Source organism: Podarcis liolepis (genome assembly GCF_965112155.1).
Source record: "Podarcis liolepis genome assembly, chromosome: 5".
NCBI lineage: Eukaryota > Metazoa > Chordata > Lepidosauria > Squamata > Lacertidae > Podarcis > Podarcis liolepis.
The window spans coordinates 3,291,792-3,309,751 of NC_139556.1; the positions used below are offsets into that span (position 1 = coordinate 3,291,792).

At 40.8% G+C, this 17,960-nt stretch overlaps 1 protein-coding gene across 8 annotated transcripts in view; it reads left to right on the top strand.

Annotated features, from left to right (window-relative positions):
- The window catches only part of SMC1B (structural maintenance of chromosomes 1B), a 39,180-nt gene that overhangs the window by 19,852 nt on the left and 1,368 nt on the right, over window positions 1-17,960 (top strand). For 4 of the 8 annotated variants that reach the window (XM_083503319.1, XM_083503320.1, XM_083503322.1 and 1 more), the window contains exons 11-24: window positions 913-1,098; window positions 1,442-1,621; window positions 2,433-2,579; window positions 3,215-3,352; window positions 4,290-4,406; window positions 5,596-5,702; window positions 6,509-6,650; window positions 7,037-7,182; window positions 7,887-8,040; window positions 8,647-8,745; window positions 10,542-10,698; window positions 13,624-13,778; window positions 14,565-14,716; window positions 16,724-16,793. In XM_083503319.1, coding sequence (XP_083359445.1) covers window positions 913-1,098; window positions 1,442-1,621; window positions 2,433-2,579; window positions 3,215-3,352; window positions 4,290-4,406; window positions 5,596-5,702; window positions 6,509-6,650; window positions 7,037-7,182; window positions 7,887-8,040; window positions 8,647-8,745; window positions 10,542-10,698; window positions 13,624-13,778; window positions 14,565-14,716; window positions 16,724-16,793 — 1,950 coding nt within the window. The remainder of the gene's footprint in view (window positions 1-912; window positions 1,099-1,441; window positions 1,622-2,432; window positions 2,580-3,214; window positions 3,353-4,289; window positions 4,407-5,595; window positions 5,703-6,508; window positions 6,651-7,036; window positions 7,183-7,886; window positions 8,041-8,646; window positions 8,746-10,541; window positions 10,699-13,623; window positions 13,779-14,564; window positions 14,717-16,723; window positions 16,794-17,960) is intronic. The other 4 variants (XR_014526257.1, XR_014526258.1, XM_083503323.1 and 1 more) reach the window with 3 other exon arrangements.

Genomic DNA, 17,960 nt, shown 5'->3' on the forward strand with positions numbered 1-17,960 from the left:
GAATATCACTGACGCACCCATTGCAGACACTGTCTTTTTAGCAATGTGTTCAATGGCTGCGCTCAAAATGATTTTTTTAAGCAATAAAACAATCCTTTTTATTATTATCATTATGGCAGTGATGCCCTCCAGATGATGATGATGATGGACTGCAGCTCCCATCATCCTTGACCATAGCGGTAGTCTCGTAATCTGGGGAACTGGGTTCGCTTCCCCGCTCCTCCACATGCAGCTGCTGGGTGACCTTGGGCCAGTCACACTTCTCTGAAGTCTCTCAGCCCCACTCACCTCACAGAGGGTTTGTTGTGGGGGAGGAAGGGAAAGGAGAATGTGAGCCGCTTTGAGACTCCTGAAGGGGAGTGAAAGGCGGGATATCAAATCCAAACGCTTCTTCTTCTTCTTGCTGGCTAATAGCTTGAGTCCCACAGCTTCTGGAAGCCTCACATTGGCTAGCCATATAGTATGATATTAGGACTCTCATTCAAGTGGTTTTTCACTGAGCTAAAGCTGGGAAAGTGTTTTAGCAGTAATCACAAGTTTATTTAAAAATGGTGTGATAAAACATTGCCATAGTAATACACCAACATACCCAGAGGTTTCTAAGATGCTCCACATAGTAGGTTCTCATATGTGCTCAAATAAGGTTCATTTAGGTAGAATGCAGTGAATGTCTTTTCATAATGGATTCACTGCTCTTAAAAACTGCTCTGTATTTGCTTCTAGAATGAGGATTGTAAGATTCTGATGCCTCTTGAAAGATTGTAAGATTTTCTGATGCCTCTTGAAATGGATGCTTCCATCAAGGGAAAAAAATGCAATTTTAATTGAAAAAATGGGAAATTAGCTAAAATTAAATGTGTGCTGTACAAACTCAAAAGATCAGTTTGCTCGTTATTGCTGTTCTGTTTTTAGTTTGGAAGACTGCTTGACTTGTGTCACCCTATCCATAAAAAATATCAGCTTGCTGTCACCAAAGTTTTTGGCATGTATATGGTTGCGATTGTTGTGGCTTCAGAAAAAGTAGCTAGAGAATGTATTCGTTTCCTCAAGGAACAAAGAGCTGAGGCTGAAACTTTCCTTCCTTTAGATTACCTTAAGGTACACTTTTATTAAAAGTATATTATTAGTTTTTTATTCACAAAGCTGATTGGGGGTTACTTTGACATCTAAGAAATTTTATTAGTTTAAATTTGCTTTAAAAATATTTTGTAAGATGTGACTGTAGTCTTAGAAGATTTTGTACAACAATTAAAGTGTCTAGGTTTGTATACTTGGTCTCTCTGTGGCTCCTTTTGGGCCCAATTAATATTGCTTTATTAATTTATGAGTGTCTGAAAGCATGTTTCGTATGTTAGAAACAAAATCTGATAGGATACTTGTAATCTTTGTTACAGGCTCTTTCATTGTATTTAAGTAACCTTTTCTAAACATTTTTATTTAGGTAGAACCAATCAATGAACAGTTGAGAGAGATAAAAGGAACTAAAATGATGATTGATGTTATACAGACATCGTTTCCTGCACTGAAGAAAGTAATTCAGTTTGTTTGTGGGAACGGTTTAGTATGTGAAACAGTACAGGAAGCAAGACAAATAGCATTTGAAGGACCATACCGACTTAAAGTAAGCACAAAGAACCTCACTTTTGAAATAAGACTTCCTGTTGGCTTTTAAACACTCAAGCTACATGCTCAGAAGAATCATGTAGCACATCTTTTCCAGAACTGTATCAGTTGAAATGCCAGCCAGTGCCAGAAACCTTTTATACAGCTAAAATAGGCTAGACTAAAACACTTCCCCCTGACATGGTAACACTGGTGGTCCTCTGAACATTTGCTTTTGAAAATTTGTTAGTTTTATCTATTTTGATTATTTTGTTATAGCTACTGTTTTTATTGCTGTTTTAAATTAAAATAAAGTCTTATATAAAATATAATGCTAGGTTGGCAGGAGCTGGAACAGAGTTTATAATCTAATGACACATTAGCTACGGAAGTTAAACATTGTCCCACTGAATGGGTAAAATAGGAACCTTCAGAGCTTAAAAGTCACCATACACACCAGGCTCATAAGACAATTGGCATCCAGTGCAGGTCTTTTAAAATTGCTGTTATATGAGACCAGCCAGAGGTTCTGGTTAGGTTTAAGCTAGCCAGAGGTTATCACATATACTACCTTTCATCCAAGATACAGGATAGTCAGATACACACTGTATTATATAATTGTCTTAATCCTGAACTATTTCACTGGTTTTATGTCCCGTTTCTCTGTGTTTTATTGGAAGACAAAATTGATTTGAATATAGCTAGTTTGGAATCTCCCCCCCCCCCCGAATATACTTGCCCTCACCTCAGTCCAGGAATTGTTAGTATACTTATGCCTAATTGCCCTCTAGTAATATTGCTCAATTCAGAAAAAAGTGTTTAATTTTCAGACAGTGGCTCTGGATGGAACTTTATTTTTGAAATCTGGTGTAATCTCTGGTGGCTCAAGTGATTTGAAAAAGAAAGCTAGATACTGGGATGAAAAGGAGGTGAATGAACTTAAAGAGCAGAGAGAGAAGCTGATGAATGAACTAAAGGTAAAGCTATGGAAATTATGTCCAACAGTATCAGTGCTTGAAACTCCCATTGTTCTAGGTGCGTTTTGCCACAAACTACAGAATGGAAGGCAAGGAGGACCTTTTTCTGCCTCCCCACTTCCAGCCACTCTCTGAAGACTGGAGAAGAGACCCTCTTCAGAATATGAAGGGGGCTGGCAGGGGAAGCATGGCTTTGTTTTTTGCAGATGAGGACTAGATCATTTGAAATGAACATAATATTTTAGCTGTAGTTCATTCTTTTTCAGCTTTGTATTTTTGTTTTTAAAAAGCGTGCCTAGACATTCCGTTGTTGGGCCCATAACCTAAATTTAAGGTGCCAAAGTATCCTAATATCATTACTGTAATACTGTAAAAGGAACAATTCAACTTTTGATGAATTGATTCAATTTTTCACCTAATGAACACGTTTTTGAAATGCAATTTCCCATAATAATATGCCTTTTTTTGTTATTTTCACTAATGCATGCATTTCAATGCATAGCTTCCCCAAATAAATACATTCTTGTACATATTACCCGGCTGGAGAACTGCACCGCAAATTTGTTATAGAAAGTGTGATTTAGGTAGGTTTCCCTCTAAATGCAAACTAAATCAGATTTCTCTCCTATACTTAGGACTTGATGAAAATCAAGCGCAAAGAGGCTGATTTAAAGCAGTTGCAAGCTCAGTGCCAAGGAATTCAAACACGACATAAATATTCGCAAAATGAACTAGAAGTTATTAAAAAAAACCATATTGCTAATTTCTATAAGGTAATATTAAACTCTCAGGTGGCTGTTTTCCTTGTCTGGGCAAAATGACTTGCTTTTTGGTTTTAACTAGGACATCTTAAATGGTAACATGATTGAGGTTTTTCCTTTACCCATTGAAGAAATAGAAGTAATATTTTTTTTTAAACCCATAATTTAGGAGGGAATGTTTCTATTGGGAGACTTTCATTTTTATACTTTTATACTCTAAACATGAAGTCTGCATTTAGATGAACAGGAAACTAAACGTTGGCCTTTTTGTGTTTGGGTGTTGGAGTGGGGGGTGGCTTCTTCTGATCTCCGGACTGGCTTACTTTTTTATTGTGCCAAGGACTGCATTGCCCTTGATCAGTCATCCAGGGGCCACAGTTTAAAAGTGAGTGCAACCACATTTTTGTCAATTTTGTTTATAAAGGACAAATATTGGGAGGGTGGGGAGGACGCAAAAAACTTCTGTCATCATGGTAGCATAGTGAAGTTTACCTTTGGAAGGAGTCAATAAAACAATTTCTTTAAATTTTAAATTATTTTGTAAATTGAGAAATTTAGGTTGGATTTGTCTGGCCTCAAACATGTTGCTGTCACCAGCTACAGCAGGAACCAGTTACAGCAGTAACAAATTATTTCTAATAATTAATATCATTAAAATCATTAAATGTTTAAAAAAGAAAAATGGAAGGCCTCACAAAAAGCCTTTTTTGGCCTCATGGTCTCATAGTGGGGAACCCATAGAGCAGTTTTAGGGGAGGCCTCACCAAAAATGGTTTTGGGTACAAAATGCAGCCATTGGACTGCAGGTTAGCTACCTATGTTCTGATAGTTACATTTGCAGTACAATTGTGTGGTTCCAGAATAAAATATCATCACAACACAAATAATTGAAACAGCGAGACTAGTTCTCCATTGTTTTTAAAGACTGTTCATATTTATTTGTATTTAGGAAAAATCTATGCTGGAAAGTGTACTATTAAATAGCCAGTCAGAACATGTGATGTTGAATGAAGGAGTTTTACAAAGAGCTGTTAAAATGGATGAACTCCAAAAGAAAATTAATGAGGTATAAGATTTTCATTCATGGCAGCATATAGAATCATAGAATGGATGTCTTACGGCAATTGGTTGTAGATGTGTGTTCCTTGTGCGGCTGCTTCTGAAACCCACTGATCTAAGGGGAAACCTCCAGACCTGCTTTTACACTTGTAATAAACTTAGTGCATATAGCCAAAGGCCTTTGCAGACTTCATGTTCACTCAGACCACAGATTAATAGTTTACAAAATAAAATGTATCCTGGCTATGTACATAACCCAGGGAGAGGGGGTTCAAAAGCTCAACAAAACACTTTCATATCCAAAAGCTATAGAGGACATAAAGCTCAGTTAAAATAAATTTTAACGTTGTTAATAACAAAAACATAGAAAAGTGTTCAAATAATTTTCTGGCATCTGGAAAAAAGGGCACAATGATGGTCTAATGTCAAAGATCCATCTTTCAGAGGTTAAGATACAGCTTGCCAATTTATTTAGGTAATTCTTTGACAACTTACAACCCTTTATGGGAACCCTGCACAGTTTAGTAAGAACCCTGATCTTAGGTTTCATTTAAATTGAACCAGTATTGTAAGGAAGGCAGGTCCGCTGTTGCTGCCATAGATAGCAATCAAGGTTCAGCTCTCTAAGAACTGATGGTGTCCCTGAAGAAGTCCTTGACTTGTTCTTGGAAATATGTTCTACAGAATTTCCAGTGCTGCCTTTACTTCTCTCTGGCATTTGCCCCTGTATAATAATTATGTTAATTCTTTAACAGAAAGGAAATCTTCAAAATGGGCACCAGCACTTCATTTCTATTACAAAAAAAATTTGAAACACTTTTAACCAAACACCAATTTCTGTAACAGTTCAGGCCAAACTAGATGTGATGCTGTTCATGCAGTTAGCAAGTGTGTGTGTGTGTGTGAATAAAACCAGGTAAAAAGGAGCTATGCTGAAGGGTAGGCAATTTAACCTTTTTCTTCCACCATTGTCCTGATCCAGATCTCTCCTCCCAACCCCCATATTTGCATTGGGAGAAGAGCTCCCACTTGCTCCAAAGGGAATTGCCAAAGGGAATTTTCTTCCCAGTGCCGATAAGAACCATGGGATGGGGACAGTTATTTAGGTGGGGAGCATAGAGGGGCTAGAGAGTTGAAGACCCCCCTTTTAATGAATTATATTTAATTGCCTTCTTGGTGGGGGGTTGTTGCAATAGGTGGAAGACAATGTTTTCAGTGACTTCTGTGCAGAGATTGGAGTAGACAATATTCGTGTATATGAAAAAGAACATTTGCAAGAGCAGGAAGAAATTGACAAGAAGAGGTAACTATTCAGAAGTGAATAGTAGTGATGTTTTGTAACATCATTCTGTAATCAGAATTCCTCCGTTTTCTGTATACATACATACTTAATGTCTCTGTCCTAAGATATTGTTCAGCTATCATCATATGATGATTATTTTATTGTTAAATTGAGGTCAGAACTATAGAATGCCCTCGCCAGCCTGCATTTGCTACTCCCTGGGGATGCAAGGACATTGGGGGAGAGGAATTGTCACTAGCTTTATTCTTTTCCAAAGCGGTTTTGCCTATCCTATCCCTACCAATAGGGATGTTTGCATGTAATGTTTTTATATGTTGCTTCCTTATTTACCCCTGATTCCAATACCTTTTGCTTCCTTGGTTGCTTCCCTTGGATTGAAGATTAGATTGTAAGCTTTGGGGGATCTACACTGCAAAGCGCCATGCATTCTGATGCCACTTTATTGTTGTTATGATTAAATAATAACTTGTTTTTTACCTTGCATTTAGAGGGCAGCCTAAAGCCACATGGACGCCCACCCCTCTGCAACTGATCAGTTCAGCCTTTTAGCAAGTGTGATCTGTCCCTCCCCTGGCAGTCTGCTGGGTAGAGAGGAAGAAGGGGCAAGAGAAAAATAGGTGTGCCAGAAATAGAGAGAGAAAGTGGGTGCCCCCCACACTTCTGACTCTGTCCCTGCCCACTGTTGACTTTGGCCCTCCCACAGTCAACACAGATCCCTTGACATTACTTCTGAGGGATGTAATGGCCCTTGACAGGAAAACATTGCTGTCTCCATCTTAACATATTACTGTATTGTGTCTGTTCAGGTTTCAGTTTGAAAACCAGAAGACACGACTGAGTGCTCAGCTTGAGTATATTTGCAGCCTGGTAGACAAGGCGGTGAAGAAGAATAACATGTTAAAGGAGAATATTTGCAAAGATGAAGCTTATATTATTAGCCTGAAAAAGGTAACCAATGGTTTGTTACAATAATTTATATCCAGCTTTTCAAGTTTTCACTACAATCAAGCAGTGCATAAAATTTCTTAAAGTAATATAATAATCAGATTTGGTTACAGTCATTTACTTCACAAAGAAATTGGTTTAATTATTTTAGAAGACCTCCTTTTCTAGGCATTTTGCACTATGCGCACATTGCATGTCTATAATATATGAACATATAAATGTAACTAAGATTAAGGAGTGAGATGGCAATTAGGAGGGGGAAATCCATGTAGATCAACCCAACACAGAGATATTAGAGTGTTCCATCTCTACCAATAGGTATCTGACTACCTTGTCTGGATAAGATTACCATGAGGCTATTATACTTTATAAATACTTTTCGTACATAGGATGAGAAAAACTTTTTACAAATGGTCGAGGAAGTTACGGTGGAACTGCAACAGCTGAAGGAAAGGTGGAATGTTAATAAGGCTGATGTTGCAGAAGCACAGAATCAAGTTGAGGAATCAAGGAAGGCATTGCTAACTCTAATAAGGTAAGGTTGTGTTTAGAATAGGTAAGTGATTTGTGGGAGGAGGAACTCCAGATAACTGAAACTTCTCTCACTAATTTGTGTGAACAGGAACATTTAAGTTGAGCATTGTATATTTGCTAAGATAGTACAATTCCGTACAACTGCTATGACCTAGATCCGAAGGTTTGTGATGGAGAGGTTCTTTGTGTACAACAGGGTGTCTCCAATACCATCTTCATTGCAGCCTGACAGGCCACTCATGAATTGGTGGTACAGAGCAGGTTAAGAGATCCAGAAGCCGATGTGCACATGTTCAGCTATGGTGCTCGTTGGATCAGCACCGCAGGGTGCCTTTGGATGGTAAAAAAGTGGCAAGAGCAAATGTGTAAATGACTTGGATACAAAACTGTTTCTATCTTTGAAAGAGGGCATGCAAATCTTTCCCAGTTACTTGTGTCTGCTTACACATGTCACTGAAAGCAAGCAAGCAAGCTGAATTTGATGGGGAAGTAATTGATTTCTAGAATGGATTGAGATACTTTGTATTTGGGTTAGAAACTTAAGCTTGAAGTGTGGTTCAAAAGTACTATCTCGTGTGTTTCTAAACCCAGGTATTAAGTCTAAATTAATAATATAATATACAAACTATTCTTATATAAATTTTAAACCTTCAGTAGCTGAAATATCAGTGTTATGTTTTCTGTGTTCTTGCTTTTTGGTGGCAGAGAGTTGGCAAAGTTGCAAAAGGAAGGTATTGCAATCGAGACCTCTCTGGAACAGAAAAAGTTAGAAAGGCATAATACCTTTCTTGATTGCAAACTCCAGGACTTAAAGATCGGACTTCTTTTGGGATCTTTGGATGACATTAGTGAAATAGAGGTAGGTTTTGTGGCATATTAAATAATTTAATACAGTTGTGGAGTTTGTGCATAAATAAGGTCTGCCAGACCTTGATCTAACTAGAGTAGTGTTTTCCAAACTTGGGTCTCCAGCCATTTTTTGACCACAGCTCCCATCATCCCTAGCTAGCAGGACCAGTGGTCAGAGATGATGGGAACTGTGGTCCAAAAACATCTGGAGGGCCGAATTTGGGAAACACTGAACTAGAGTTTTATCTGGTGGCAAGTACCAAATTTTTAGAAGAGCTAACACTGAGAGAGCACAGAGAGAACCAGAACTGCAAAGATGTCTTCCCGATGGGTGTTTCCCCCCCGAATCCAATGCTATTTTATTCAGATGCTAGGATGTATATTTAACAATTGATGCTCCTGCCCCTCAAAAAGGGCAAATGTGTAGAAAGATATGACTAGGAGGCTGGATAAAATTGAGGCACCACTGGTTTTCATGAAGAAGTGAACAGTACCTTAACCATTAGTAGAAGGGTGGGAGAGGAGAGAGAAGCAAATGCTGCTGCTGCTGCTGTTTGGGGTTTTTCAGTTTTAAGTATTATGTATCTCCATTAATTTTGCTGGCTGTTTGTTACAGCTGGGATCTGATACTGAAACTACAGAAATGACGGCTGATATCTATGAAAGAGAAGAGGCAATTCATGTAGACTATAGCAATCTTGCAAAAGAGCTAATGGTAAGAGAAGATCTCCATTTTAATATTGTGCATGAAAGCATGTTTTCATGAGCTTAGTTCCACAGTTTATTTTCCGTTTGCCTGGCTAATGTGGTTAAAAGGAACATCTGGCTACCATGATTCCTTAGATATTCTCTGCCGCATGCAACTTGCTCCGTAAGCAGGACTGCAATCAATCACCCCAGAGACTGTCCATCCTGTGGTGTGCAGGACCACTGAACTGCTTTCTGCTGCTATTAACCACGGAGGGAATCTTTCATGGACGCCCATTGAAGCTTCCCTCCCACAGACAGAAGCAGCTTCAGGGAGAAGGGTGGTTTTCATCAGCATGTGGGGGACATTCTCCCACAGCTTATGCAGTCTGCACTTCATAGCACAGCTAGCTGTTGAGATGAGTGCTTCTGCATTTCATAAGTTTGTGGTGAGGGAAAAATGGGGAGAATTGTGTGTGCCACCTTGAGCTCCTTGGAAGAAAGGTGGGATATTAATAAGAAAGAAAAGAAATTAGTTCTGCATTCATTCTGCATTACAGACACTGCATACTGTGTTGAGACTATTGTTGTTTGTAGGTATTCACAGCTATATCAGGTTTGTTGCCTGAACCAAATTCTCCCTGAATTCTTTAGTCCCTCAGATGGATAGTTACTGCCATCTGCCATCCACTGTCAGGAATTGCAGAGTTGGGGAAGTAGATTTCCTCCCGGTGTAGAGACCCTGGTCAGTTTCCTGCGTCCTGTCCAGATGGTTTTGCCTTTCATTGCTCATGACTAGCCTCACATCTTGGGTGATTTATCTTCCCCTTCCTTCCCTGCTTGCTTGCTTGCTTGTTCATTATGGTGAGTTTTGAGTGGTTTGGGTTATTGTTTTTTCCTGACAGTATTTTAATTTTTTCTTCACACATCTCCTCACATCCGCTTGGCTACTTGGCCCAGTGGTTTGGTGTTTTGTTTGTTTCCTGGCCCCTCAGCTTCCCCACCTGAAGTGAATCCCCAAGTTTAATTTTATTCAATGGTAGTTGTGGTATGTGAGCAAATGTTTTCAGTCTCTTCCCCACACCTGCTCTCCTAAGCCACAGCAGTTCCTTTTCTTCTCTTAGTAGCTTTTGCACCCAGACCTTTCCTGAAAGCCTTTTTAAAACATGTTTTTCGTTCTAGTGTGTTTTCCTTATTGTGTCAGTAAAAGGTAAAGGTACCCCTGCCCGTACGGGCCAGTCGTGTCCGACTCTAGGGTTGTGCGCTCATCTCACTCTAGAGGCCGGGAGCCAGCGCTGTCCGCAGACACTTCCGGGTCACGTGGCCAGCGTGACGAAGCTGCTCTGGCGAACCGGCACCAGAGCAGCACACAGAAACGCTGTTTACCTTCCCGCTATAAAGCGGTACCTATTTATTTACTTGCACTTAGGGGTGCTTTCGAACTGCTAGGTGGGCAGGAGCTGGGACCGAACGACGGGAGCTCACCCCGCCGCGGGGATTCGATATTGTGTCAGTACCAGTACCTTAAAAATCATACTTCCTAAACTCTGCCGTTCCTGCTTGTGGGTGATAGATGGCAGTATCCATCTGATGGACTGTGTATGCTCTAAGAAGGTCAATCTGAGTCCATAAGGCCACGAGGAATAAGCATGGCACTTGCAGCCCCACAGGGACAATCAAAATGTTGCAACTGCAGCAAGTTCCTCTGGTGTGGACATTACCTCCCCCCTCCTTGTCTTTTCTTTTAAGACTTTGAGGCAATTTTTAATAACCCAATACCATTATTCATTGTTTTTATACTTCTTTATTTCATTTTACATCTAGGACTTGCGCTCCGACAAAGATATTGAGACTCACCTAACAAAACTTCAGCAGGAAATAGCATCTAGAGAAAATGTTCTGTCAAAAACAGCAGCACCGAATATGAGAGCTCTTGAGAGATTACATGTTGTTACAGGCAGATTTCAAGAATCGGTTGATGGTAATATTGAACCTTTTTAATTAGTAAAATTAACAATAAAACGATTCTGTGATTCTGATAGTAGTAGTGATAAAGGTGTTTCTGTAAACCCAGATTGTTTGGGTGCCCTTGTGGCTGTCTGATCACCCCACAACGCACTTCCATCCCAATTTATTACCTTATTGCAAGTCTTTCAAAATGTCCTAGCAGTTGATAGGAAAGAGGCGAACAGATGTCTTAGATTAAAAATCAGCCACAACTTTTATTTATAGTTTGCCTTCAATAAGTAATTGAGATAAAATATTTGAAAGGTGGGCTGGAGGCCTCCTCTTCCTTCTCTCTTTCTCCCCAAGAGAAGTGACTTGGCTGTTTGTCCTGCTGGACTATCTGTTGGGGCCTTTTTCCTCTGCGGAAGCCCTGTACTTGAGCATATGGTTAGGTTATGAGCAGGTCCCTTCAGCACATGCTCCCAAACCTGCTGGGCCGTCCCCATCCCATCCCCTATGGACCTTACTGTTCTGCCTGGCAAGTTGTCACCATTATTTGCATCAAGCAAGGATACCACATGCGCTATAAACATGCAACACCAGATGGCGCCAGAGAGCAGGAAATATATGTGTTTTTCTAAAGGGTTTTTTATTTTACAGTGGTACCCCGCAAGACGAACGCCTCGCAAGACGGAAAACCCGCTAGACGAAAGGGTTTTCCGTTTTGGAGGCGCTTCGCAAAACGAATTTCCCTATGGTCTTGCTTCGCAAGACGAAAGCCCATAGAGAAATCTCCGGGGACCTCTTTTAAATGCTAGCGGTGGGGAGCAAAGCCTTTTCCCCCCCTCCGGCCTTCAGAAGAGGTCCAGGAAGGCTGGCGGGGGCCGAAAGGCTTTGCTCCCCAGCGCCAGCATTTTAAAAGCAGTCCGGGATAGCAGGGAAGCGCTTCCCGCTATCCCGGACGGCTTTTGAAGGCAGGAGAGATCCGCGAAGCCTGGGCGCGCTGATGTCAGCGCGCGCAGGCTTCGGCATGCCGGCAACTCTCCGCCAGCAGCGGCAGCGCTGCCGCTGCTGGCGGAGAGGTCCGCGAAGCCTGGGCGCGCTGATGTCAGCGCGCGCAGGCTTCGGCATGCCGGCAACTCTCCGCCAGCAGCGGCAGCGCTGTCGCTGCTTGCGGAGAGGTCCGCGAAGCCTTGGCCAGACAGCTTTTGAAGGCAGGCGGGGGGGAGCAAAGACTTTCGCCCCCGCCAGCCTTCAGAAGAGGTCCAGGACCTCTTCTGAAGGCTGGCGGGGGGCAAAAGTCTTTGTTCCCCCTGCCTGCCTTCCCAGGGGCTTTTAAATCGCCCCGGACAGCGGAGAAGCCCTCCGCTGTCCCGGGGCGATTTTAAAATGCCGCCCGCCAGCATTTTAAGATCGCCCCGGACAGCGGAGAAGCCCTCCGCTGTCCCGGGGTTTTTTAAAATGCTGGGGGTGGGAAGAAAAGCCCTTGTCCCCCCCCCCCCCAGCCTTCAGAAGAGGTCGGGGGACAGACTGTCCCCGGACCTGGTCTGAAGTTGGTTTCCCTAGGAACGCATTAATTGATTTTCAATGCATTCCTATGGGAAACCGTGCATCGCAAGACGAAAAACTCGCAAGAAGAAAAAACTTGCGGAACGAATTAATTTCGTCTTGCGAGGCACCACTGTATTTTGTTATAATGATCTAATTTCTGACATTTATAGCATTTTTTTTCTGTGTCTAGATCCACCACAAGATCCTTTAGGCAATATTCCAAGAAAGTAATCGTCGTTGGCCGGCCGGCCTCCCCCCCCCCCCTTCTTGAGATATCACTTTAGGGACCTGAAAACAGCTCTTGGTTACAATATTTAAAAACTTCCAAATAGTTTTTAAAAAACATTATAATCACAAAAGCATGGTGGCTCCTAAAAATATACACCTCAGGTGTCAGAAGTCCGAGTAACATAGGCCTTGCCTGAAATGTTTCTCAACCCTCACAAAATCCCTTTCCTTGTAAGATACTCTTCTTTGTCCCTCCCGTGATGACTCAAAGCTTCCATCCATCCCAAGAGTTACCTATCAGGCCCGCAAGGCTTGACCAACATCCTGGCACTGCACATCCTGGTTGCCCCAAAGGGCTTGCGGGGCTGGGAGGACAGTGCTGCCTTCTCAGGCCCCACAACTCTCTCCCACACTGGAACTTGCAGGTGAAGGGGCCGTATGTCAGAATCTATGCTTTAATGGCAATTTTTGCAAGGATGTTCATTTTTATTTGTCCCTTTAGGGCAATAGATGTAGAGATACTGAAGAAAGAGAACATCCTAGTAAATCCAGTGTTCCATCAAAAGTATAGACATTTGCAAGGATTTTTCTTTCTTTCCATAAAACTGTGAAGCAATTCAATTTTCCACCATACACAGATAGATAAATGGGCCACATAAGCTGCAGTAAAGTTTGAATTTAAATAGCACTGCAAACATATATTGTTCACTGAGAATGTTCACTTTTTAAATTGCAAGAACCTGGACTTGTACAGCACAAACTTGTATGTTGAGAAAAGTGGCTTTCTGTTGCAAAATAACATCTGCATAAATACTGTTTTCTTGTGTTTGTTTACTGAAGTTGGTAGGAAATTGTGGGTAGAATCCAGCTGGTGACCTTTGCTCTCATGGAGGGACTTTTGATTCAGCGGAAAAGGAGAAGGGTTGGTTTTTGCTAATTCATTCTTCCACCTGCAGCTCTCCACACCACCTTCAACCCTCTGCTGGAGGGTGGCAACTGTCTGAAACGAATTTGAGTATGGCGTAAATCACCTATCTATGTTCTTACATTAGCAGAGGCATCCACCAGAAAAAGCTCTTCCTTGAATGCAAGGACATTAATTGGATTCTACCCTATAAAATTAACTCCCAATATTTTAGTGATATGTTCTGTTAAAGCTAGTTCAATTATCCTTTTACAGTGTTTGAGACTTGTAGGACAGAAGCCAGATTATGTAGGCAAGAATTTGAGAAGGTGAAGAAAAAGAGATACGAGCTGTTCAGTCAGTGTTTTGAACATGTGTCAGTAGCTATAGATCAGATCTACAAGAAACTCTGCAGAAACAGTAGCGCTCAGGTTTGTAATTTTTCAGATATTTCATTTAATACTCTTTAACAACAACAGTGAGTGTACTGGTTGTAGATTAAGGCTAGATTACTGGTCCATCAGAAAACGAATCATTCAAGGAATTCTTCTTCTTAGTTTTTAAAGATTCAGGATTCAAAATAAAGTGATCCAAGGCAAACAGCAAAGGGTCCAATCCCTCTGCCTCCATGACTTGGAAATACAGAGTTAGCTGGGCATGGGGAAACGACAGAGCTGGTGAAAGATGACTTACCTGTGAAGCTGCATCAAGGCTCCACGGTAGAAGAGTTTGTTTTGGGGGTGGGAAGTTTGTTCTGTGCAAAGTTGGCATGCAGTTATCATGAAGGTTAGGTTAACTTGCCATGTACAGAACGAGTGTGTTCTCAAGCTTTGTGCTCATGGACACAGAAAGGAGCTCTGGCTTGTTTCCAAAGCAGCTTGTGAATGATTTTCTGTTGTTCTTTTCCATCCAGTACAAATACCGCTTTGGACTTTAACATCTAGATGCTCCCTGTTCTCCAAATTTACTTCGAAGAATGTTGTATTGTTTGCATCCGTAACTTGAATAGGATTGCATTTTTGTCCAAAAGAATAATTTAAATTGCATTTCTGGAAACCAGTATTTTTTTAGCATTCACGAAATCTGGAATAGCCAGTATGGTGTCCTCCTGATGTTGCAAGGTCACCATGTTGACAAGCCCTGCATTAAATTTTTTACAGATAAAGCTAATGCCCATGTTTTGTTATTAATTGAACAAGGAAGCTGGTATCTTTCAGGCATTTCTTAGTCCCGAAAATCCTGAGGAGCCTTACTTGGAAGGTATTGGCTATAACTGTGTAGCTCCTGGAAAAAGATTTATGCCAATGGACAACCTGTCAGGTGGTGAAAAATCTGTTGCAGCTTTGGCTCTTGTGTTTGCAATACACAGGTAAGAAATACATTGCACTTCAAAAAAGAATATAACACACATATCACAGTTTATACAACCGTGGTATCGTTTTGGAGTCACTCCATTCTTCATATAATGTTGAGATTCTACCTCTGGGCATATATGGTGGACAAGGTGAGAAAGGAGAGCAACATATATAAGCTTTCAGTTTGTTCTGGAAGTGTGGAAAGGCAAGAGAGGATTTGGCTGTTGTTGGTCCTGTGCTTATGCTTCGAAGTTCTGGAAGTAAATGTGGAAAGCTGTTGATCACGTTTTTGTGGCCCTGTGTCAACACCCGGTTTCTAGGGGATGTTCTTCCTATATTCAGTTCTGGCTCAAGCTCCAACCCAGAAAACCTGGTTCTCCAATTTATTTAGCTAGATCAACAAGAGATAGGCAAATAGATTTTCGTCTAGAATGTGCCACTTTCTCCCAAGGTCCACCTATTCCAAAGGAAGTCTGTCAGGGATGCAACAAGTGAGGGGGCTTCTTCCAGGTGCAGAATTTGAGAGTGGTGCAGTATTAATACTCCTAGGGAACTGCAGCTTTTGCTACAAAGATAACCATCTAAGTTATCCATTAAGCACTTCCATGCAAATCAGTATCCAAATAAATAAAAATTATACAAAGTAGCTCCTTCCTTGGGGCAAAATTACTCTTATTTAGAATTCAACATGGGCTAGTGGTCAGATGAGCACCATTATTTAAGGGATATATAAAATACCAGTGAGAAAGTTTGTATAAATCATTTACCGGTACTTACGGTAGTTGCCTTTTTTTCTTGCTGATTGAAATAAATGATTTAAAGTGCCTTTATTGATAAGCCCAAATCAGGTAGTAGGAAATGTATTTAAATTATTGTGTTTGTCTTTTATATTGTTTCTTAGTTTGTTTCATTATGTAATCTTTTAATTTTTGTAATTTCTAATTATTGTGGTCTTGTAATTAAAATAAAAAGTTTTGGGAACAATGAAGTGCACTCCAGCTATGTTCACACAGAGGTCATTACTTCTGTTCTGTTGCTCACTAATTCTATAGCTGATAGTCAATAGATACCTCTTACTTCTTTAATGATCATATTCGTTTTGAGAACGTAATGCTGCCTTGCCCCACAACAGGAGGATCATGTTGAATGAAGTTTGTCTCCTACTAATCTTCTAGGGCTGCTACCATGCTAGTTGTTTAGAATGGAATTGCCATCCTTCTTACTCATTCTTCATAGTGAAAACAGACAGTATGATTGCCCACCCAGTTTTTTCTTCTTATTGTTTTTCAAATAAAATGCAATTGCAGCATCAGTTTTTCCAGCGTAGACTGCTGTTCTCGGAGAGGATACTGTGCCTTTAATTAGAAGCTTCTTCTGCCTCTACTTCTTGTTCGGTGTAGAGTGGCATTGGTAATTAATTGTTCCTTAATTAGGAGGTTTCTGATAGGTTTCAGGATACCATTCAGGCAGTTATTTTCTGGCTTGACCTTATATTTTCCTTTTTCTAAAATCACAAAATACCACTGTACTGGAAAGGGTCTAGTTAAAGTTCCAGGCTACCTCTGCTTAATTCCCTTTTAGGTCTTGGCTATGGAGGTGGAAATTGCTAGATAATACAGCACTGTATTAAGTGCTATAATAATATTAATTTATTAAAGTGCTACTTTTAATTCCATTCTAGCTTGATACAGAAAAGTAATACTGCCTTGTTTAGATGGCAATTTGGTAAAGAGAAGTAGAAATATATTTCTATATTTCTGTACCACTGGCATATTATAAGGTGGGGGAGGCTGTATACTATATGGCACACTTGTTTTAAATTCTGTATTTGTGGGGGATTTTGGCTATATATTAAGAAAAAGTAAAAAGAAGTCTTGAAATTCAAAATATGCAGTCATTAAAGTAGAAAGCAGATGGTGGCAGGTGCACACTCCATTGGTGAAATTGTTTCTGTTACTCTTATAGGTACAATTGGACTAATTCACATTCCATTAATAATTGTGCTTGCTTTGTTGTTTCAGCTTTAGGCCTGCCCCCTTTTTTGTTTTGGATGAAGTAGATGCAGCGCTAGATAACACAAACATTGGCAAGGTAAGCTATCAGTCTCTCTTTCTTCCTAAAAGAAAAACAGCATTCCATCTCAGAAACGTGCTTTTTCTTTTTATATATGAAAACAATATTTTTAAGCAGGGGCAAAGAGTAAATAGCAAGCAAACCCTTTATGAAAGAGATTACACTGGATATGCTGCATATATCAGACACTGTTCGAAATGGAAGGAAGCAAATTGCATCTCATGCTAATTCCCTGTTAAAGGCAGTTTAGATTGTTCACTTAAGAATCTTTCCATGTTTACCCAATGCATCTTAAGATTTACTAGTACTTTCCAGCCACAAGAACTGTTAGTTCTTGAAAACCACTGTTCATTGGGATCTCAGGACTCCAGAAATTGTCAGTGAGTAGACATGCATTTGCCTAGGGACCAAGGCAGGTGGGAAGAACCTCTAGTCCACAGACGTAACCCAGCCCACTAGGCCATTTTGACAAACCCTGTAAAGTGAGGTACAGTGGTGCCCCGCAAGACGGAAAACCCGCTAGACGAAAGGGTTTTCCGTTTTGGAGGTGCTTCGCAAAACGAATCTCCTATGGGCTTGCTTCGGAAGACGAAAATGTCTTGCGAGTTCCTGCGGGTTTTTTCTATCTCCCCCACCCCTTTTTCCCAAGCCGCTAAGCCGCTTAACAGCTGAGCCGCTAAGTCGCTTATCAGCTGATCTGCTAAGCCGCTAATAGCGCTAATCCGCTAAGCCGCTAATGGGCTTGCTTCGCAAGACGAAGAAACCGCAAGACGAAGAGACTCGCGGAACGGATTCTTTTCATCTTGCGAGGCACCACTGTAAAGGCAGGGCTTGGCGAAGGGGCTTTGTAGCACTTCTTGTTCAGCTGGTTGTTAGGGGCTTGGGATGTACTGTGCAAGGGCTTTGCGGGCTCCTTTGGAAAGAAACCTGCAACCTTCCATAATTTTTGGACAGTATTAATCAAACCTCTGCTGTAGCCCTATTAGCACGTGAGGGTTTTAATTAAGATCCCCAAATAGATAATAAAATTATCTATTATAATGAGGAGCCTCCCATGATTTCTTCTGCACTTATTTGTTAAGCAACTTCTTACAATTCCTCCAAGCCACAATGGTGTGGGTTTTAAAAAATAAAATACTGTCTTAGTGAGTAGAGATATATTGCATGAGGAATTTTTATTCCAAA